The 24584-nt window shown below is 38.2% G+C and overlaps 1 protein-coding gene across 3 annotated transcripts in view; it reads left to right on the top strand.

The window, feature by feature from the left end:
- TP53I11 (tumor protein p53 inducible protein 11) overlaps positions 1 to 24584 on the top strand; it is an 87089-nt gene that overhangs the window by 33730 nt on the left and 28775 nt on the right. For all 3 annotated transcript variants that reach the window (XM_026664658.2, XM_087951278.1, XM_087951279.1), the window contains one exon: positions 19628 to 19791. In XM_026664658.2, coding sequence (XP_026520443.1) covers positions 19663 to 19791 — 129 coding nt within the window. In that variant the 5' untranslated portion in view covers positions 19628 to 19662. The remainder of the gene's footprint in view (positions 1 to 19627; positions 19792 to 24584) is intronic.

Below are 24584 nucleotides of genomic sequence, written 5' to 3'. Positions count from 1 at the left end.
AGAAATGCTAGGTGGAGAGCAAGCTTTATAGTTATGCATGTTTTAAAATAATGCTGGAAGTAGTGTGCAAAGTAATTTCTTCCAATATTTGAGGGGCTGCCACAGAGAGGAAGGGGTCAAGCTATTTTCTAAAGCACCTGTAGATTTAACCTGGAAATAAGGAGAAACTTTCTGACAGTGAAAACAATCAACCAATGCTTGTCCTTGGAAGTTGTGCAAGCGCCATCACTTGAGACTTTCAAGAAGAGATTGAACTGCCATTTGTCAGAAATGCTTCTGCTTGGATGGGGGGTTGGACTAGATGACCTATAAGGTCCCTTCCAACTCTGATTATCTGTACCTGTATCTGTAATTGCAGACAATTTCTGTTAAACCGCTGCATAAGATATTAATTTTTTATTTATTTAGCATATAATAATGTTACATTAGCCAGGAAACTGCAATATTAATGCAGAGTACCCTGTTTCTCCAACAATACGGCCTCCCCCAATAGGAAGTCCCAGCATGTTTTATAGGCATGAAATGAAATTAAGCCCCTCCCCCCAAATTAAGGCCTATATTAAAACATGCGAAATGGGGGGGTGGGGGGCTTGCCGTTAGGAAGTACTTTTGTTGCACACCCAGATATGATGCTGCCTGCGTTGACCCCAATATGAAGTGCCCCATCAATGCCGAGGTCAACATCCAAGCTGTTGCCGCCCACCCACCCGAAGATGCAGGAGGGGGGATTAAGTCACCCCTGAAAAAACGACCTAGCCATTTTTTCGGGGCTCAAAAAAAAATAAGACCCGGCCTTATTATATGAGAAACACGGTAGTAGTTTGTGTGCCTGTTTGTTAGCTCTGTTTGGTTCACACTTACGCACTTCCCAAGGTGCATTACAGGAGAGGGAGCTAGCTCTGCATCAGAAAGATGAATGGAAAGATGAACTACAGCATCTGGTCTTCTCCCTCCACTGAATGTGCCTCACAAATAGGTGTCACAACTGGCAGGATTCTGACCATCCGCACAAAATACCGGCTCATCTCCCCACCAAAATGGTACCTGTTTATCTACTCGCATAGAATGTGCTTTCAAACTGCTCGGTGGACAGAAGCTGAGGCAAATGATAGGAGCTCACTCTACCATGCAGGACTTGAACCGCTGGAGCAAAGAACATCTCCTGAATCATTAAGCCATTGAGCCAAAATGTCTTTTAGTGTATTAATTAGTACCTTAATCAGAAATCTTAATTTGAGACATTTATCAAAAATATATTGTTTCTTTGTTTAGAGTCTGAATTAATAAATGAACCCATTCTGAAATTCCCAAGTTTGACTAGTGTTCTAGTTGAGGACTTAACTATGACAACACTGTGCATTTAGACTACTGTTGTACACTCTACTTGGGACTGGTCTTAAATTCAGAAACTTCAATTTGTTAAAAATGCACTGGGCTACCTCTGTTCAGACTCCCAGCACTGGGAGCATATTACATCAGTTTTGTAGTTCCTGCTGTAATGAACTCTGAGAGTAACCTTGAGAGACAGGAGGAATTGCTGAAGCCTAGACAACAGTCAGATAAATGAAACCTGGATCCAAAGCAACAGTGGGGGCAGGAAAAGCATCACTGAAGGGACCCTCCCTTTCCTTGGAAAACAAATGTAGGGGAGAACAGAAGTGCTTTCAGACTTACAAGGTTCCGTTATTGTAACTTTACAGTTAAGGATAGTGTTAGTACTTATAGTGTTGGATTCCTGTTTGGATCATCTGGAAGGGCTGACACCTTAATTGGTTACTGGTTGGTTTCTGGGTTGAATTTAAAGTACTGCTATTGACCTGTAAACCCCCTATAAAAGCCTACCAATGGTACCTTCAAGGTGGACCTTGGTACCTTTAAGGTGAATCTTCATGATCACCTACTCCTATCAATAGACTCAACAATTAGTGCTACCAGAGAGAAACTACTGCAAATCCCACACTTTCAGAAGGTTCAAGAATTGAGGTAAGGCAATATTGTAGGACAGCCTATCTGTGGAGACAGGATTGGCTCCTCCTTTGCTGATCTTTCAGAAACTCTTGAAGCACCTGCTGTGAACATTGCCATGTTTACATTAACTACGTTTATGTAGATTATGTTGCATGGGTTTTAATTTGGTGACATAAAACATTAAGTATATAAAACAAAATCTCCCTATTCAGTCTAAGCCTGCTTAGACACGGTTCAGTTTTCTGACCTAATCTTTGTGCTAAAATGCTTGCACAAAATATTCTGACTAATCTACATTTGCATGGCATTACAGGCAGTCTTCTCAATAACCTTTTTCCATTCTTTGTTATTATCTTAGGAAAGTCATTGCTAGGAGTTTGCACACAAAAGAAAATTGGATTTTAGTTTAGCATTAGCAGCACTGTCAATTGTCTCTTTCATTTCACGCTACTTTCTCTGCTCACACAAGCTCCATAACACAATCTTGTTTTGTACATTTGAAGCATTGTTTTTAAAATTGATTGGGGAAAAAAATCAATCTGCTTTACATCAATAGATCTCAGGATAGAATACAGTCAGTGAAACATGCCCACTTTAAGCAGGTATATATAATACATTAGTAATCAATACCCTGCCTGTCCCAATTGATTTTCATAGGAGATGGTTGTGTAGGTAACAACATAATTGATGAGGGTTTTTTCCACCTCTTATTTTAGGGGTCAATTTGGTTTCATTCCATGTACCGCCTATCTAAGGTCATGAAACTGTTATGAGGTTGGTAGGACCTCACCACAAGCATTGTATTTAGATCTAGCCCATAGTTATATTCAGATGATCTAAAACAGAAATTCAAAACAAGTCAGGGAGATTGAACAGAAAAGTAGAGATTAAATTTTGTAAGGTGATACAAAGGGAGTTGACTACATTTAATAGAAGGAGATGTAATAATACTCTACAAGTACTTGAGAAGATATATAGCAGATTGAAGGTCAACATCAATTCTCTCATCACTGAGAATACAGGTTGCAGAATAAATGGATTTAAATGTTGAGAAAGCAGATTCTGATTAAACATCAAGGAAAATATGTCCTAACAATATGAGCAATTAAGCCCTGGAACCAATTACTAAGAGGGGCGATGAGCTCCCTTTGGCTGGATGTGTTCCAGTGGAGGCTAGACAACCATCTGTTGAGGATGCTTTAATTTGGATTCCTGCACTTGATTGTCTAAACATTCCCTCCCAGACCTTTGATTCTATGAGTCAGGCTCACCAGCATTTAAGCATGTATTTTTAAAATCAGAAGTGGGAAACCTATGTCTCTTCCCACCTGAGTGAACTACAATTTTTATTGAACTTGTGATGACCCAGGGTGGGATACAAAACAAACACAGTCAGAGAAAACAGGTGAAGCCCCTTTTATTCCTTCATTTTGCTTCCAAGCTCAGAATATCTTTGATGGAAGACAAAAAGCTCCCACACAGTTACATGAAGAAGGAAAAAAGTAACACAAACCAGGCAAGATAAGGGCTGGAGGATGTCCACAGATAACACACACTGGGAAGGACCTCCAAACTCAGAGAGGAACTAGAAACTAGAGATATTTACATGCTTTGTTCCCAGTGTTTGCCAGTATGCAGGTCCATTCAGTTGTCAAGCTGCAGCCCATGAAGAAGATCAAGGCCCTCTCCTCCTGAGTAGACCACATCTCTCCCTTATCCTCTCCTCCCTGCATGCCCTAGGATGGATAGGGGATGGGCCTGAGTCCTCCTCTAACTGCTCAGCTGGCCTCTGCCCTTCCCCAGCCTCCCCCACAACCTCCGGAGCCACACTTCCACTCTCTATCAACTGTTCCTCCTCTTCCCCAGAGTCAGTCTCCAACAGGGGCATGACAGAACTACTGCTTTCAGTGGAACCTACGCCAACATGGCCAGGAATGGCCACAATTCAGCATATTTGGAGGAACTGTTTCCCCATCTATGCTTTAAATATGACAGTACTCACTAGTCTCTAGCATTATATTAAAAGATATAAATAAGTATCAGTATCAACTTGCCATGAATGCATTTGTAAAGCAGTAAAAAGAATAAAAGGTGTAACATCCTCAAGTCATGCTTGTGAGCTCCTGGAGCTTGTGATTGACCATTATAGAATAGAGAAAAAAGATGAAATTAATATTTGGCCTGTTGAAAGCACGTTCCTTTTATGTGCTTAACTTCTGAATGTTGGAGCTCATCTAAAGGAGTGAATGAATGAAGTTAAAATGGGGCCAGATAGTTGAGCATGACAAAACTGCTACAAAGTTTTAGAATGGTAAGTTATTAAATTTAATACATTATGGGTAAGCTACCCCTTCTAGAAGGCTAAAACTTCTCACTGCCTGGAAGGATAGATTCTAGGAAAAGATTTCTTCATTGTCTTCATCCATATATTTACAAAGTCAATTCTTAATCTTAAAAAACGCTTTGAAAATACTTTGTAAGAGTGGGAAACTGCCTTGAATAGTTAACTAATATAAGGAGACAGCTGTCCATGTTTAGCCAGATAAACTAGTAACAAAACCAGTTTGAGTTGTTCTGAGTGTTTCTTCATCTATCATTATTGACAGGAATGTCCAGAGTTTCTGAAAGAACTTTTTCATATCATCTGTTGTCTTCTTTCTCTCTTTCAAAGTTTGAGAACAATGTATGCTCTCTACCATCAAGCTAGCAGAGCTAGAATACAAAAATAAGATAAAAGCAGTGGTTCAGTGATAGAAAATGTAATAGATTATCTGGGATAAATGTTGGCATGGCCTAGAATACAGTGTTTATTAACCTGCACATTAGGTTAAAGTAATGTGCAATATGTGCAGATTTAGATGAATGTATGCCCATCCTACCTTGAATGAATAACTGCTGATGCTGAACTCCCTAAGCCTTTTGAAAGCAGAAAGCAATTTTGGCTTTTTGTGACTGTAAAATAAAAAAGCTTTTTCTTTTAGATAATTTGTATTCCTCACCTTTACATTTTTTAATAATCTCTTTTGGGTCCACCAGAGCAATCTCAAAGTAGCATTATAGCAAATAGTTTTTGAAAAAGTGAACTTTTCATTTCTACAAATGATGAATGTCAGTAGGAACAAAATATCGCAATCCTTTGTTCAACCCACCATCTAAAAAATACCATCACAAGACAAATTTGATAACTTCTGCACTCTGTTTCTTTTGTTTAGTCATTCCATGATAAAAGGGCAAGACAAGGACAAGAAATGACAGGTCTAGCATTCATTAAGCATGAAGAATATTAAAATCCAATATTTAGTCGCCAAAAGGTAGATCTGGTATGTTTCCCAAATGCAACCTCAGCAGGTTTTTACAGAGTTTGTCTTAAAAGATATTTTTCTTACAGATGTCCAAAATTTAGTTATTAATGTGTGACAAGTGGTTTACAACAGGGGTGTCAAACTTGCATTGTCACGCATCATCACATGACATATCGCGACTTTCCCCCCATTTGCTAAACTGGGCATGGATATGGCCAGTGCATGACTCATCTGGACCATGGGCTGTGAGTTTGACAGCCCTGGTTTACAAGATCTGACTCAAGCTTTTCCATCAAAAATTCAGACTTGACCTGGTATGATAAAATGAAGCATATTTCAGATAATTTGCTGGAGCTTTTGTCTGTTAGTGTTATCTTGTGGAGGTGTGGGTTTGCGTTATGAGTCTCTAAGCCATAGAATAGACACACATTCATACAAAGAGGATTTTTCCAATTTGCATAGTACAGAACAATCTATTTCTATTTCCTCTCTAATACCAAATGAGATTCTTAGACAAGCCAACCTTCTATTATTTTAGGACCATGTTTAGAATAATGAGACTTGTTTCAAACATTAGATGATTCAACCATCAGTTGACATTTTGCCATGTGGAGCTAATTTTGCATGCACATGATGATAGGCCATTCATCTAAATATGCTCTCCTGTGAGGATTGCTATTATTTCTGGAAGGAAATAACATTCCTTATCTTTAAGGTTAGATTGCACCATTTCATACATCTTGTTATATCTGGTTCAGACGTGCACATTGTTCACTGTGCTGAATGGTGCAGGATATTAGAAATGACTAGATATTTTATACTGTGCTTTGGCCTCCTATCACTTTTGTACAAAAAATGGTTAAATGAAAAATACAGAGGATTCTTTCTTATGGGAAGGTTGTAAGCATTTGGTTTTGTGGTATTCTCCCAGAATATCCCAAAATGACTGAAAGTATTTATCATGAGCATGTTTATTCAGAGCAGCAACCACCATATAGCCTTTCAGTCTAAAATTTGCACTGAGCTGTGCTATTCCCCAGGGAGAAGAGATATGCATGTTGCTTTTGCATGCAACTGAAAGAATTGGAAACACTCTAGGAGCCATGAAAGTTGAGGCAAAGTAAGCACCACACGTAAATTTTAATTTTGATTCAGAGAGACACAATGGCTCAGCAATTGTTCAAGTTCAAGACAGGAACGCTGCACTAGTGGATAAGTTCCCCTTACTTGTGCCAGCTCCTTCCCACCTAGCAGTTCAAAAACATGCAAATGTGGGTAGATAAATAGGTACCACTTTGGTGGGGAGATAACAGTATTCTGTGTGCATTGGGATATACTCATGCTAGCCACATTACCTCAGAAACACTTTTGGACAATGCTGGATCTCTTGGTAAGAAACAGAGATGAGCACTACCCCTAGAATCAAATAAGACTTGAGAAGGGAAACCTTTATTAGTAATTCAACCCCCCCCACCCCACCCCAAAATTATTTAGGCCAGACCAATGAGATGAAAAGAATTATGAAAAGAAGAATGGCTAATTTGGTAGAAATCATTTTATTTTGATACAAGCCATTCAGTGGTGGGATTCAAATTGTTTTACCATCAGTTCAGTGGGTGTGGCTTGGTGGGCATGACTTGATGGGCATGCTTTGCCTAACCCCGGCATGCAGCTTTCCCCATGCCAGCTGAGACCAGCAGCACCAATCAGCTAAGAGGATAAAGAAGAGAAAAGCACATGGATTGGGTGTGAAGCGCGATCCTGCACTTTTCTGTTCTTTTTCCTCTCAGCTGATTGTTGGAGGATTTTTTTTCCCCTCTTCTCAGCTGATCTTCGGCTTTTTTTTTTTTTACTACCGGTTCATTTGAACTGGTACCACCACTGAAACAATTCCAGTTCTCTGATATCTGATAACAGAATATCAAAGCCAGGAAGGACTATAAAACATTAGGTATTAGTTTTATAAATTCTTGATTTGATTCTTAATTAGACAAAGCTCAAGAAAGGGACAAACACAAAAATGTGTTCCATAAAGATAACATTTTATAAACTTATGTCAAGAAAACATGTCAGTAAAGGCATCTGACATAAAAATATATTTCATTTCATAGGGATGATAGACTTCAATTTTTCCAGCATCTGTTGGGAGGCAAACTCTACCAAGCATGGTCCTTCTGAAAAAATGCTGGTTTGTCTTTCTGAAAACAATCTCTTTCAGAAGGTAGAAGACATAAGAAAATCAGCATCATGCTCCTTATTGGATACATTCATAGATTTTGACTCTGCAGACACTTTAACTTGTATTTGAGAACATTCTTGGCAGAAGCTCACTAATATAACATGCCTAGACCAGTTTCTTCAACTGAAACTAGAATAATGCAAAATACACACAGAAGAACCACTTAACATAAATACAGAAGAATCAAAAATCACATACTGATTTGTGCTTCAGGATTGAAATATTAGGGTATTTTCATCCTCTTTAGTCAGTTGGCATTTGGTCATTTTCTTCAAGACCGTTGAATTCATGCGGATTCAGTTGGTTCTCTTGAGGACTGCTGATTTCTGGTTTGTTAGCTTCATTGCTGACAATCTTCACTTGATACTACTTAATAGGAAAGACCGGGATACTGGAGGAAGAATTTAGAACATTGGAAGAAAACGTGATGCCAGGGATCTTCATTTTAGGAAAAACTAACACTAAATAAAATCAAACATGTATCTCACACTTCAAAAAAGCAGACATTAATAAACTAAAACAATGCTCAGTCTTCTTCAACTATATATTTCCACCAGGTAATTTTAAAGAGTCCACCAAAGGTGATAAAAGGTGCCTTTAGAATGATTAAATTTCCAACACATCTTTGACAATTTATCAGGTGTTAAATACTAATAATGCATCATCTTGTAGAAATTCTCTTTCAGATTATAGCTGAAAGTGAATTTCATGTGTTCCCACTGATCTAGCATTATTATTATATCATTTGCCCACTTAATTACACAGTCTTTAAAATATTCACTTTTAATAAAAGTCTATCTGCATCTTGACAATGACATGCTCATTATCAGTATACAAATCCAGTTCAAATTCAGTTTTCTCATTTATAAAACCAAAATTCTTCAATTTAAATCTTCCTAATAACTGCGCATAAAGAAACCATTGACATATGAAATCCTCCTTTTTCAATATCTCCCTTGTTTTTAATTTAAAGTCTCCCTTTATGAAAATCAATAAATCAAGTTTGTGTGGCTATTATTTTTCTTGAAAAGCTTCTTGGGATCTTTCAAAGGATAAGGCAATACTTTATGAGGATTTCTTCATATTCCCGGTTCATTGTTTAAGGCAGTTGAACCGATTTAATACTGAAAATATATAATAATTGATCAAGCTCCAATTTAAACAATCTAAAGGTGTGATATTCTTCCAGAATCTAATTTTGCTGTGTATATCAAAAACTTCCTTGCTAAAACTCTAAATGTTTACAATAAAAAACATGTATCGCAAAATTATATAATAAATCCTTCGTGCCCCAAATCCCTCACTCAGCTGTAAAATTAGAAGTTTTTAATTAGATTTTCTATCCGTCTGCTAATTATCAGATTTTCTACTTATTTGAATCCAATCAACCCAGTCTATAATCAAAAGATATTTTTCATCAGGGAGAATACAAATGTCTCTTGAGAAAACAACTTCAGGCAGTACTATTGTCAATTTATGAAATATCCTCCTCCATTTTATTATATCTCTCAATACCTCTGTGATCATATTAGTTTTATTATATCTCTCAACACCTCTGTGATCATATTAAGAGCAACTGTGCTCTCTTCGCTGATGATGTAAAGCTATTCAACACCACAGACAATACTACTACCCTCCAAAAAGACCTTGACTATGTATCAGAATGGTCAATCAAATGGCAACTTCAAATCTCAACAAATAAATGCTCTGTCTTACATATTGGCAGAAAAAATCAGAAAATAAAATACAAGCTAAATAGGCAAGACCTTGTTGAGAATCCAAACTTTGTCAAGGACCTTGGAGTACTCATCTCAAATGATTTAAGTGCTAGAGCCTACTATAACTACATAGCCAAAAAGGCATTAAGAGTTGTTAATCTAATCCTATGTAGCTTCTTCTCTGGTAATATCACACTACTAACTAGAGCATACAAAACATTTGCTACACCCATACTTGAATACAGCTCATCAATCTGGAATCCATATCATGTATCTGTTGTTGAAATAGAAATATTTCACAAGAAGAGTTCTCCATTCCTCTACTCATTGCAGAATACCTTATGCCACCAGACTTGAAACTCTGGACCTAGAAACCTAGAACTACGCTGCCTCCGGCCCGATCTAAATATAGTATATAAAATCATACATTGCAATGTCCTATCTGCAAATGAATACTTCAGCTTTAATCATAACAATACAAGAGCACACAATAGATGCAAACTCAAGGTTAACTGCACCAGACTTGACTGCAGAAGGTATGACTTCAGTAACAGAGTGGTCAATGTCTGGAATACTCTACCTACTCTGTGGTTTCTTCCCCAAACCCCAAAAACTTTAACCTTAGACAGTCTACTATTGACCTCAACCCCTTCCTAAGAGGCCTGTAGGGGGTGTGCATAAGCGCACCAATCGTGCCTACCATCCCTGTCCTATTGTTTTTTATTTTTCTTGTAAGTATCTATCTCATGTATTCAACACTATATTTATTCTTATACCTGTATCTTGTAAGCGATTGACAAATTAAATAAATACTAAAATATTAAATATTCTGTAAAGCAAATATTGTTTGACAAAACATCTAACAGTATCAGTTATATTCTTTTCTAGAATGGAAATAGGTTTAGATTTCAAGTCTCAGTTAAAGGAAAAAGTTCAAAAAGGAGTTGGGAGGAAATTACAGTATTACTGTCATTATATAGAATGACTCACCTATAGAAGTATAGATGGCTTTAACTCTCCTTGTTTTTCAGAAGCAAAGTCCTATTCCAATGGACTTTTGCCCATTTATCCCTAAATAAAATATAAAAAGTCAAAATGACAAATGCTAAAAATAGGCAAAGAAAAAACCCAGAATTGTGACTGCCATATTTTTTTTAAAAAAAGTCATGTGTAACACAAATGAATAAATCACAAAAATAAATAATTAAATAATTTAAACTAATATTAATATGGGAATAAACTAATTATTTAAGGATTAGGCCGCAGAAGCTCATTTTCTTTCCTTGATAAGCTGCAACCCCTTAAAAAAGAAAAGGGATAAAGGGATAAAGATGGGTCATTCCATATATATGTGATAATATATGAAATTTATCCCTTCATTCATACAACTAATTTCGCAATGGATTGTGGTAGCATTCCTGTCACAATCTGAATATCAACAGACAGTCAACACTAATTTCAGGATCATAGATCTTCCTTGACCAATATCTCAGGACAGCCAGAAATGTACAATACAAAGACAAAAGCAGTACCACTTGTTACCTAACCTTAATATGTCCTTAATGAAACTTTGATTACCATATTCTCCTACTCCAGAGGTCTATAAACATGGCAACTTTAAGACTTGTGGACTTCAACTCCCAGAATTCTCCAGCCAGCATAGCATACCTGGCTGGACAATTCTGGGAGTTGAAGTCTACAAGTCTTAAAGTTACCAAGTTTGGGGACCCCTACCCTAACCCTTCAGGAAATAGCATTATATTTTTTACCTTATATTCAATAACTTTTACATTCCTGGCTCTGCTTGCAATACATTAATCATGATCTACAGCAACAGGTTTAGGACTTCAAAGACAGTTGTACGCTGAAGGCATGTGAAAAACTGAAGCAAGCAATTCATCATGGTTTACATGCTCTGAATGCGTTTCTCAATAGTATTTGCAGGAGGTTATTTATCTTTCTATAAGGAAAATTCAGAGCATGATTTTTACCTACATGGTTGACATTTTCTTAATATTGCCTAACATCTGGCTATTTTTGCTTTTTTTTAAAAAAAAATCATTTTCCCGGTAGATCTACTTTACCAGTATCTTCTGAAAGTCATCCCACTGTTCCTCTGCTAATGCAAGTTAGCACTTCATAGGCTTTTTTGGCAGTTTAAGCACACTGCTGGGGGGAGCATGATAGTTGTATTCCAGTACTTGAGAAGCTGACACAAAGTAGTTTGATTTAGTCAAAGAGTAGTTTGACTTTTTCTCTAGGGAACCAGGACAAGAAGTAATGCGTGGAAGTTTGTCAAAGAGAGAAGTAAGGAGAAATTTTCGACAGTAAGAGCAATGAAGAGCAATGAATCAATGGAATAGCTTGGATCCTGGAATTGTGGGTGTTCTGTCACTGGATGTTTTCAAATGTAGACTGGAGAACCATTTTACTGGGATGGTATAAGACTCCTGCCTTGAGCAGGGGGCTGGATTAGAAGACCTCCAAGGTCCCTCCCAGCCTTATGAACCTATGAATTCTATGAGCTCATCAGTTAATTTCTGGTAACTTCACCGACCACTCAACATTTTTATTATTTATTTATTTATTTATTTATTTATTTATTTATTTATTTATTTATTTATTTATTTATTTATTTATTTACTTACTTATTTACTTATTTATTTTTGTCAATTGCTTACAAGATAATTGGTATAAGTAAAAACATAGTTATGAATACATGGATACATATAAGAAAAATAAAAGAAACAATAGGACAGGGATGGTAGGTGTGCTTATGCACGCCTCCTACAGACCTCTTAGGAAAGGGGTGAAGTCAATAGTAGAAAGTCTAAGGTTAAAGTTTTTGGGGTTTGGGGAAGAAACCACAGAGTCAGGTAGAGTATTCCAGACATTGACCACTCTGTTGCTGAATTCGTATTTCCTGCAATCAAGTTTGGTGCAGTTAACCTTGAGTTTGTATCTATTGTTTGCTCTTGTATTGTTGATTGAAGCTGAAGTATTTATTCATTGACAGATAGAACATTGCAATGTATGATTTTATATACTATAGTTAGATCGGACTGAAGACGGCATAGTTCTAGGTTTTCTAGGTCTAGAATTTTGAGTCTGGTATTCTGCAATGAGTAGAGGAGTGGAGAACTCTTCTTGTGAAATATTTCTGGACTTTCTCAACTGTGTTAATATCAGATACGTAATGTGGGTTCCAGACTGATGATCTGTATTCAAGTATTGGTCTAGCAAATGTTTTGTATGCTCTAGTTAATAGTGTAATATTACCAGAGAAAAACCTACATAAGATTAGGTTAACAACTCTTAATGCCTTTTTGGCTACGTAATTACAGTGGGCTCTAGCACTTAGATCATTAGAGATGAGTACTCCAAGATCCTTGACAGAGTTTGGATCATCAACAAGGTCTTGACTATTCAGCCTGTATTTTATTTTGTGATTTGTTTTGCCAATATGTAGGACAGAGCATTTATTTGTTGAGATTTGAAGTTGCCATTTGCTTGACCATTCTGATACATAGTCAAGGTCTTTTTGAAGGGTAGCAGTATTGTCTGTGGTGTTGAATAGCTTTACATCATCAGCGAAGAGAATGCAGTTGCTCTTGATATGATCACAGAGGTCATTTATGTGGAGTATGAAAAGAGTTGGTCCTAGAACACTGCCTTGGGGGACACCACTGTTGACAGGGATAGAATTTGATAGGACGCTCCCAATTTTGACCATTTGTTGTATGTTTGACAGGAATACTTCTATCCAGTTATGCAGGTGTCCAGAGATACCGTAAGATTTTTAGTTTTAGGAGTAGTTTGTCGTGTACCACTGAATGAAAGGCTTTACAGAAGTCTATGTAGATTGCGTCTATTGCTTTGCCCTGATCAAGTTGTGTAGTCCATATGATTTTGCAGTGTAAGAGTTGCAGATTACATGATAGTTTTTTCTTGAAACCAAATCGTTTATTAGAGAGTATGTTGTTTGTTTCTAAGTGGAGGGTGATGGATTGGTTAATAATTAATTCCATGACTTTACAGGTGACGCAGCATAAAGAGATTGGTCTGTAATTTTCAACTAGGCTGGGGTCTCCCTTTTTGAAGATGGGGATGACCGTGGCTTATGACCATAGTTTTGGCAAGGAGCTGGTCCTGAAAGATTTTTCAAAGATTATGCTTAGAGGTTCGGCTATGGCAGTGGATAGCTTTTTAAAGAAGTAGGCACATATTCCATCCGGTCCAATAGATAGAGATGGTTTTAGATTGCGTTGTGCTTTTTCAACATTGTCTTCTGTAAAATTGATATGTATTAGATCATTGTAGTTGTCTGTGGATTGACTAGGAAATACTGGGCATGATCCATTGCTGTTTACAAATACCGAGCCAAATAATGTGTTAAAGAGGTTGGCTTTAATAGTGTCATCGTTGCAGTCTTTATCATTAGGTCCTTTCAGGGGTGGGATGGACCTTGAGTCTTTTAGTTTGTTGTTTACAAAATTGTAGAAAGTGCAGGTAGAATTGGTGCATAGAAGGTTTTCCTCTTGTTTAATGTGATAATTGATGCATTCAGTCTTTATCTGGTGGCATAAATTTTTGTATCAGCTTTTGAAGTTGGCAATGTGACCAGATTTGTTTTTCCACCAAAGTGATTTCTTTTTGGATTGAAGCTTCCTTATTGTTATGGGTAAATTGTTTTTTCTGGTTTTGGGAGTTGTTAATGGTACATATAGTTTGATGACTCTTTTGACTTCAAGTAAAAATATGTTGTAATGGTCTTCTACAGTATTGCATCCAGTGAATAGAAATTGCCAATCAAGGGATGAGAGATCGTTGTTTATAAGATCATAGGCCTTTTTTGAAGTTATAATTGGGGATTCTGTCATTGTGATGATTTTTGTGTGGACATATGTTGAGACAAAAGTCAATCATGTTGTGATCACTGTTGGAAAAGGGTTCTTTAATTTGTATTCTGTAAATTGAATTCAAATTGAATTCTATTGCAGAAGATGAGATTGAAGCAGTTGTTAAGTCTAGTGTTGTTGGTTACTAGTTGTTCTAGTCCCAGATTTGTTACTGGATTGTAGAAGGTTGCATGTGTGGGTTCAGTTGTACATTCATTAAGGGTCCAGTTAATATGAGGTAGATTGAAGTCATCAAGAAAGATAAAAGTGTGTGGGTAGGATGCTGCCCATGTTAGTAGTGTATTTAGTTTGTTTCATGTTTGATGTCATAATCAGGGACTCTGTAACATAGTAAGAACCGAAATGTGATATTTAAGAACAGCTCAAAGATGATGGTCTCAGGAATAGCAAGCTCCTGGGTAACTTGGATGTTTTTTAGATGTAGGGACTTTTTATAGAAGATAGCAACACCACCTCCTCTACGGATTTCATGATCTGATCGGTAAACATGATAGTCTCTTACTGTGGTAATGGAATCAGGGAGAGATGCATTGAGCCATGTTTCACAGACAAATATAATGTCGAATTTAGCCATATTTAGTAAGAGGATAAATTCAGGTATTTTATTTACAAGGTTGTTTGCATTTAAGGCCAGTTGTGGTTGGAACTGAGGTAGTTGGGGGTGTGCGTGCCTAATTTTGAGTGATGTTGGATTGGATGGGGTGGGGTTGGATGCAGAGTTGTTGTCCAGGAGAAGCCATCTGTTCCATGGGAGGAGGTGAGAGAAAAGAAGAAAAACTACGCCTTGTATTAACAAGGCATTTTATCTGTCCAAAATTTAAAAAATTGACCCCCCCCTCCAAAAAAAAGCCAGACTTGGTTTTTTTTTTAATTATCAGTTTTCTTCTCTACAGTCAAAAGTGCTGTTTTCACAACTTGCTGAAGGAGAGAAATAACTATCTCAACAAACCCCCATCTTGCTAGGATTCCTGACAATTAGGTAGTTATCTAACTGGCTTGACAATCATATTCAAAAAGTTGTCACCAATGGAGGCTCATCATATTGAACAGAGGTATCAAATAGAGGGTCAGAAGCAGTGGTGGGATTCAATTTTTTTTTACTACCGGTTCTGTGGGCGTGGCTTGGTGGATGTGGCAGGGGAAGGATACTGTACAATCTCCAGTCAGAGGTGGTATTTGCCGGTTCTCCGAACTATTCAAAATTTCCGCTACCTGTTCTCCAGAACTGGTCAGAACCTGCTGAATACCACCTCTGGTCAGAAGGATTAGTCCTGGATTCTTTACCATTCCGTATTTTCATTAATAACTTGGATAAAGAAGTGGAGAGATGGGGAAATGAGCTGAAAAGTAGAAGAATCAGGAAAAAAATTGCAATGTCGTTCATCAAACATCAAATGCACATAGGTTTATCATCATTCTTCAGAAGAAATGCAGTTGTAAGCTGCATCAACCAAAGTAACATTTCCAAAACAGCTGTAGCCCGTCCTTTTCACATTACAGCTGGTCCTGAAATGGAGAAGCGATTTCCCCATGGGATCCCCTGGTGGGATCTTTTTCAATCCTTTGCAAATCACTGTAAGCAAAAGGGTGCTGCCAAAATCTTTCAGCAGCTCAGCGGCTCTAAGGGATAATTTCCTTGTTTTCTGGACATACCCACTGAAAAAAATGTAAGGCTTTAGTAAAAATGGACTTGAATATCATGTGTGATGGGAGAAGAACAGTCATAGATAAACAAACAGTATCTGACAGAGCTCTCTCACACATACATGCAAAATCGTGAGCAGGGTGCAGTGTTTACTATTGCTTTGGCTTAAAGAAAAGCTGCAAAAGAACCTTACTCACTCACTCACTCACTTAGCAAACTGGTTAGGGATTTGGAGACTTGAAGTTCCCAAAAATCTGAAGGGTTTCTCATCAATATGGCAATTTTTCTTTGTTTTGATATTTTATTCAGATTGCCTAATTCAGTGCACATAAATGATCTCTTTCTCTCTTTTTAATTAACTTCAGTGAAATGATTAACATTCCTCATACTGTTTCAGCACTTCTGTTAATTGCTTTGAAATATATGTTTTTAAGATTATATCTATTACTTAAGCAGACAAAAATGTATTGGGTAGATTTTATGTTCTATTTTCCTTTGTTTTCTAATTGCTTTAAAAGTCCTTGTAGTCGAAGTTATTGTACTGCATTTAATTTTAAAATGCCTAAAGAAGTCAGGTTTGTCCTCAGCAGGGGGGGGGAAAGTGTTAGGGAATTAAAAGAAAATTAGGAGGGGAATAAATTATTGAACTATAGTATTTTAATGGGATTTCAGGTTTTTTTTAGTAGCTTTACCAAATGGGGTGCTCTCAAGATGTATGCATTTCAACTTATGTAAATCTCGTCTACCTTGGGAAGTCCATGTTGCATGTAGATTGGAAAATATGTATATATACTGTATTTCATTCTGTTTGATGCTGTGGTGTAGTTTTAAAAAACTTTCTCATTTGAGGTGCTATTCAAACATGTGAACTTCATCTCCTGTCATTCCTCAGCCAATAAGGCTATTGTTGAGAATTTTGGCAGATGAAAGTCACACATCTGGTGGGAGCCAAATTGGGAAGGTGCTTTAGAGAAATGAATCCTGCTGCTAACTGGATCTCTCACAAGAAACATCCACGTGTGTGTGTGTGTGTGTGTGTGAGAGAGAGAGAGAGAGAGAGAGAGAGAGAGAAAGAAAGAAAGAAAGAAAGAAAGAAAGAAAGAAAGAAAGAAAGAAAGAAAGAAAGAAAGAAAGAAAGAAAGAAAGAAAGAAAGAAAGAAAGAAAGAAAGAAAGAAAGAAAGAAAGAAAGAAAGAAAGGAAAGGAAAGGAAAGGAAAGGAAAGGAAAGGAAAGGAAGAAAATGTTGAGTGTTCTCCATTGCTGGATCTATGTGGCTAATGGAAGAAAGCATTTTTCTAATATGAATTATAATTAATCTATGGAAACTAAAATGAAGCCAATTTCCTAAGCATAATTGCTTAAAAAATAATTCTAAAAGAACGGAGATATTTCTGTAAAAAATGATCACAAGAAATCATGTGATTTCTTCATTCTAGGTTCTGGACTATGTAGCTGAGTACAGCACTGTTTCTGTGCCCCCCCCCTTTTGTTTTTTCTCGTGGTATCACAGTCTCTCGCAAATAGAATAATGTTACCATCATAATCGCCTGATTTTAATTTATGTTATCTCTCTCTGCATCTTGGCCACGGGGGCACCCTGGCATAACTAAATGTTATGCTTTCTTCTCTTTAAAATAGAACTGGAAACAACAAACCCCCTATAAGTCCTTTGGAATCATAAACCTCCCCCACTTTCTATGAGCTGGGAAGACAGGCTCTTGGCTGATAACAAAGCTTCCCACACCCACTATAATTAATAAGATGAAGCACACAAAGCAGCTGTCTTCAGTGGGTTTCAATAACTGCCCTGTCTTGTTTCAGAACCCGAGAAATCTGCAGATGCCAAAAATATTAATCTGCAACAACTCTCCCTCCAGGTGTGTTAGGAATATAGCCCACAGAATTCTCAGCCAGCATGGCCAGAGATGACCACAACTTACCTAGATGATTCCAAAGTGGAAACGGCTTATCTTCAAGGAAAAAAAAACTGCTTGATGCAAGGTTTCTATTCTTGCAGCAGCTGCCTTACAATGGTGGTTAGGGACCGATCACTTGTGGTACCATGTGTCTAGTACAGGGGTCGCCAACCTTTTGGACCTCAGGGACCACCAAACTCATAATTTTAAATCCCGCAGACCAGAGACTCTGGGAAAATATTAAAAAAAGTCTGCAGGAAAATTCCCCACCCTGTTTTCCTACCGACCGATCGTTCTTTATTTGGGATAGCAGGATACCGTCTCCAGCTCTGTTCTCGGGGGGGGGGGGGGGGGGAGAGAGAGAGAGAGAGAGAGAGAGAGAGAGAGAGACTTTTGGCTTCATGCAAGGAAAGCAGCAGAAGCAGCAGAAGTCTTTCTTTCTCTCCCCCGACTCCACCAGAAATGAGACTTTGCCGGCTCAGCCTTTTGGAGCAGGATGCCTTGCAGGGTCCCAAAGACTCATTTCTGGTAGAATTTGGGGGAGAGAAAGAAAGACTTTTGCTGCTTTCCTTGCGTGCAGCCAAAAGCAGAAAATGAAAGAAGCGGAAGAAGCAGCCCAGTGGCCAAGCCAGGTGCGTGGGGCTTGTGGGGCAAGTTCCCCCCTCTGCCCTTTCCCCCTCCCCTCACTACCTCGTGTTGTTCGCAATGCATGCGATGCAAGCCTTGTGTTCCTGTGGGCTATGTGGGTGGCGGAGCCTTATGTTCCTGCACAGCCTGGATTAATTGCTTTGGGGGGTGCTTTGGGGGTGACATTTCTCTGAAGACCACCAAAATTTTCTCATAGACCACCTGTGGTCCAGGCCCACTGGTTGTAAATGCTGGTTCCTGGTTCCTACTCTAACCGCTAGGACAGGGGTGTCAAATTCAATTTCATTGAGGATCACATCCGGGGGGGGGGCTGATGTGGCCCTGACAGGGGGGTTTCACCTCAAGGGGGGCATGGCTGGGGGTGCATGACCAGCTCAACATCACTCATGTCAGGGGCACCTGTGGTTGCCTGAGTGCTCTGCCAGAGAAAACGGGCTCCTGAGCTCCATTTTTGGCTGTGATAGCCTCCTGCAACCTTCTGCCAGCGAAAACAGAGCTCGGGAGGGCCACATGCACAGTGGAACCATGTGTATTAGTGCTTATAAAGTGCAAGGGTTATGCAGAAAGAAATGTTTTACTTTGACAGTGGTTCAAGAAAAGTGACTCTTGGCTTTGCCCAGCCAAAGCTTCTTGTGTTCAGCTACTGTTTTTGAGGTAGACAGACTAGTTGATGCTGATGAGTCCCATCTTGGTTTTTCACTGAGGCAGAGTAGAGTGAGGGACCAATATTTTGCAGTGCCAGGGTGGTGTGGAATACCTTTGTCAGGCAAGGCATCTCACTGAGGCAAAGCTCTGTGATTCCTCCCCACCACCACCCTCCTTTTTCTGTGAGCTGAATCCTATGCCTCAGTGTTTTGTTGCTTTTGCTTCTCAGACTAAGAAGCATGAAAAGGCTGATCTTATAACTGTTTAAGAGTCCTTTGAGATATGACTTGAGAAGCAAAATTTACTGCCATGCCTGCCTGTTCCTGTCTAAAGTTTTCCTGATTGTAGATGCACCATGAGGGAGATCTTAGTATTCTCTCATCATTCAAGTAGAAGTAAATATTCCACAGTCAAAAACTACTTTATTGCTGCAATTATTGGGGGTAATTAGAAGTTCGTAATAAAATAATAAAATAGTTGCCATGCTGTGTTTGGCTAAATCATTCACATTAAATGAAAAGGATGTTCATTAAAATCTTTTTAAAAATATATCTGGATTTGAACCTCCCTAAGATTTATGGGTTGTTTTTTCCTAATATATCTAACCTCTAGTCTGTCTCATTTCAGTTTCTGCCCAAACCAGCAAGTACCCGAAAGTCACCATGGCAACCAAGCAGCCTCCCCCTCTGATGAAGAAGCACAGCCAGACAGACCTTGTGAGCCGTCTGAAGACAAGGAAGATCTTAGGTGTTGGTGGGGAGGATGATGATGGCGAAGTTCATAGGTCAAAGGTAATGGGCTGCCAAGAGTATCTATAATTGTGGACCCTTAGAATCAATAATTCTTCTTGCTGAAAAAAATTATATACTTATATACTTCGAACACATATTTCAAAAACTGCAAGAAATGAGGTTAGGCAGGAATGGAGAACATGTTATCCTACAGAAATTCTTAAAATCCCCAAACCCGTGAATCCTAAGTGCATAGCCCTTTGTGAAGGATGGTGAGAGTTGCAGTCCAGCAACCTTTGGAGGATTACAGCCTGACCATTTCTTGACTAAATTTTTTTTTAGAATACCATCTAGCTCTAAAGTCATATTTCTGGTTCAATGAGGGAAACTCAGCTGAACAGAAGAAGCTATAAATTACCAACCTTATATGAATACGCTGTGTTTATAAAAACATCCAAAATCCGAATTGTCTTTCAATAGAGGATAAATCTGCTTTATCTGAGAGAGGGGGTAAGTGTGTTTGGGGACTAATTATATTACTTTAAGGTTCTTATTTCCTCTAAGATTCTAAAAAAAGATGAGAGGAGTTGATGAAATGTAAACCAATGACCCCTGGGTATCGTTAGACTCCAATTTCTGTCAATTTCAGCCAGAGTAACGAATGTTGTGTTCTGTATGCAAACAATACAGATGTTTCCCAATCCTCATGTCAAAGGCTGTGTATATGTAGAATGATTCAAACCTAATAAGAACCCACTTTATTCCCTGACATGTTAACTTTTGAAAGATTGTGACACTTGGTGAGGAAAAGAAAGATTCTGTCTTCATCAAGCCCTTGTATCTTTGTTTCTTGAGGCATCTTGTTTGGTCATATCTACAAGAAAAAATATATATCCTTTTTTTTAAAAATCCAGAATTGTAGATTGGGGGACTATTAACTTAACTAATCAATATTTTTTTTATCAGAAAGGAAGGGTGATTGCAGGGTATATATAAGAAGAAGGAAGCGGGTTGGGAATAATCTGTGCAAGTTGCACAAAGGTGTCTTGGAGTAGGATCAATTTATGAATAGTGATCAGGCTTGTAGGACAAACTTCTCAAAATGTTTAATAGAAGTTAATATTGAGAGGTTGTGTACTTGAGTTCATGGAAACCATAATTTCTCCTTTGTCCGAAGTAGCATTTCAACAAATGACTAAAAAAATTAATCTTTTTGTTGATACTTGGAAAGAAAGGGCTTGAATGATGGGATGGAAAAGGAGAAGCCATAATTGGCAGAGAGGAAATGCTAGATTGAAGGCTTGGTGGAAGGAATGAAACTGCACTTGAGAGGCAAGGCAGATGAGACAGGAGAAAGTGGAAATTCATAGTTTGTACTTATTGCTTTGGTTTCCCCTTAATTTCATAACTTATATTGGAGCCAATGTTTTTCTAATCAATTGCATAACCTCCCCTTTCTACTAACACATACATACAGAACTGTTGTGTATGTGAATTAATTGCAAAAGCTTGAGGATAGATTCACAGCAGTGGGTGGGAATTGTGAGGCCTATGCGGTTGGATAATGGGGGTGGATGGTTGAAGCTGCTGTTCTCACCTCATTAGAGACATGTCTTTGTAGGTGTAAGAGAAAACCTATGGTTCTCTAAACTGAAAGAAGAGAGAGCTTTGATTTCTAGGTAACTCACAAAAGTTCTTCTTTTTTCAGGATAGCTATCATATCTCTTCTCTTGTCTCTTTATGCCTTTTCCTCACAATGTTATTTTGCTTTAGATCAATGATGCATTACAAGAGTATCAATAGCCTTAAAGGGAATGGCCAAAAATGTACAGCTAATCTGTTGCTGTTTTCCAGAATGTTTCATCAACTTCTAGACTAGTCTAAAATTCAGTGCCCGACAATTTCCCATCCAAGTGTTAAGCACATTGCACATTGTATAGTTTAGATTTTCTTAAATTAGCAAAGGCTATCTAGGTTGCAACCCAGCTGCCATGGACAGTTATCACATGGTAGTTTTTGAATAAGTATCTACTACACATCCGTTAGTGCAAATTTTGATGAAACATTTAGGTTTTTATTAATTTTATTTATTATTTATTAATAATTAATTTTATTTATTTACAAATAGACAAATTTGTGACTTTTGAACTTGCCCCAGCGAAGTCTTTTTTCTGCCACATCTTCATGTTGTTGCCTTCAATTCATCCACAACTCACACCTGAGATAGCTTAATGTCCTTCTTAATGATTCCACAATTAAAGTAGTTTTTCCTCCTAACCTCACTGACAATCTCACTGACCATTTAGTCAAGTATCTCTATAAAATGTGAATTCAACCTAGTACCTGTTGGCCATTTTATGCTGATGTACTAGTTTGGGATATGCCTTCTTATCCAGATGTTTTCAACTGTTCTTTCACACACACTTATCAACGAGCCTGGAATCAGAAGTAGCAGTTGACCATGGATTGTAGAAAAGGTAAAAGGGATTCAGAGTGCACTACCATTTATTGGTAGCTTTCCTGTGCAGGATAGAAATGTCAGTGGAAGTGAGTTGCACATTTTGTGCTGATAATATGCCGCCAGCATTAAGACTGGTGGATAGCACTTCAACTGAGATATGAATGCCTTCTGAGTGCTCCTCTTGGAATAGACAATAGGCAGAAAGAAAGAATTTATATACTTCTCTGTCCACTCTCCCCCTTCCCTTTCCTCCTTATTATATGCCTATTTCTAAGTATAATTTTTGGGAGCTGCTTCTTATTCAAAAACAAAAATTAAAAACAAAAATGAAATGCTTTACCCTGACTGAAGGGCTTTTGGACAAAAACTGAAAAGGAAACGGAAGAAAAATTCAAGGAAACATTAATGGCTGAGACTCCACTGGTGCTGATTCATTGTCGAATTGAATGTATTTTAATAGGACCCAAGAGGATGAATTCAACAGCCCGTGTTGCAAAGTTGCAAAGTTTGACTTTGATGGCCAAATTCAAAAGCCAAGTTGTCAGAGGAAAGAATAATGTTTTACTTCTTTATTCTGGCAAATCGAAGACTAGAATGTGCCAAGGATATGCAACGGATCCAGTCTTTTCTGATTGGGGCAATGCCACATGATGAATTTAGATAGCTATACTAACTTTGTGTCTGGGATTTTCCAGGCCTGTTTTAACCTAGCTTCCTTTGCGTGTCATTCCCTTTTGCTCCTCTAAATTTTTATCACCCTTTCCAGAAGAGCAGTTTATTGTCCTTGTGTTTTTATTTATTCATTTATATATCAAATTTTAGAAACCGCCTATCTCTCTCACAGAGTGAATAAATGGTGGTGTTAAAGTAGGGGGAAAGTTCTTGGCTCCATGTGATTGCAATATCCATTTCTCTGTGTGAACTCTGCTTTTTACAAATGGTTGTATTTTTAATTAATGGACTGACCTTTTGTCATTGAACCCCAGCAGTTGCTTAGCAACTTAGAATGATCCTTGTTGGATGATTTTTTAACAGGTGCCTTTCATGTATGTAGCCTTTTCTGTTCTGAAAGTGGAATTACAGTAATCCTTTTTTGAAAACTAGAATTACCTTAAAATGTTGGTAATTGTAAAAGGTCATTGGAAAAAGTCCATAATATAGAAGGGAAAACAATTTCTGTAAAGAAATAATTTAATGCTCCATTTTATTTTATGGATGATTTTTTTTTGCCAGATTTTCCCCATCATAGATAGTTTCAAATCTCTCTCTCTCTCTCTCTCTCTCTCTCTCTCTCTCTCTCTCTCTCTCTCTCTCTCTCTCTCTCTCTCTCTCTCTCTCTCCCTCCCTCCCTCCCTCCCTCCCTCCCTCCCCTCTCTCTCTCACCAAAAGTATGGCAAACTTTCAGACAGACATTAGACTTGTAGTAAGAGTTCCCAGAACTTGGAATAGTAAGAGGACCTATGGGGAAGAATAACTCATGTCCTAAAAATATCCATGGTTACACTCTAATTGACATGGGAGACTTAAACATCATATGAGAAAAACAATTTTATTTTTCACATAGTAATGCGCTGGCTATAGATTGTAGAATCCCAAAGTTTGGTAGCCCCATCTCTATGGCTTGGTGATTTCCTTTGCAATTCCATGCCACCCCAAAGAATATCACTTTTGTGAAGAGGGGTGTTTAAGATGAGGGGTGTTGTTTTTTTGTATTAGGGAAACCTATATAAGTTTATGGAGATTCTCAGTCATCCAGGTCATGATTGTCCCAAAGGTGCTTTTTCAAGAGGCAACTGGACTTTCTTGTTTTTCTTTGAAGCCTTCTCATCCAGAGCTAAAGAAGCTTCTTGGATGAGAAATGAAAAGTCTTTAAAGAAAAACCAGAAAGTTCAGTTGCCTCTTGAATAAGCACCTTTGGGACTATCCATGTTTAATTATACTTCTCTAAAGCCACCCTTGTTGTTGTTAGTTGCAAAGTCATGTCCAACCCATCGCGACCCCATAGACAATGTTCCTCCAGGCCTTCCTGTCCTCTACCATCCTCTGGAGTCCATTTAAGCTCATGCCGACTGCTTCAGTGACTCCATCCAGCCAACTCATTCTCTGTTGTCTCTTTCTTCTTTTGCCCTCAATCTTTGCCAGCATTTGGTTCTTTTCTAGTGAGTCCTTCCTTCTCATTAGGTGGCCAGAGTATTTGAGTTTCATCTTCAGGATCTGGCCTTCTGAACAGCATCGGGGTTGATCACTTCTAGGACTGACCAGTTTGATCTCCTTGCAGTCCAAGGGACTCTCAGGAGTCTTCTCCAGCACCATAGTTCAAAGGCCTCAATTCTTCGGTGCTCAGCCTTTCTTATGGTCCAACTTTCACAGCCATACATTGCAACTGGGAAGT

Source organism: Notechis scutatus, chromosome 1, assembly GCF_049901735.1.
Source record: "Notechis scutatus isolate UNSWTSFEM ecotype Mainland chromosome 1, rNotScu1.2, whole genome shotgun sequence".
Classification (NCBI taxonomy): domain Eukaryota; kingdom Metazoa; phylum Chordata; class Lepidosauria; order Squamata; family Elapidae; genus Notechis; species Notechis scutatus.
The sequence above is the reverse complement of the archived record's forward strand: the minus strand, read 5'-3'. Positions and strand labels throughout refer to the sequence as shown.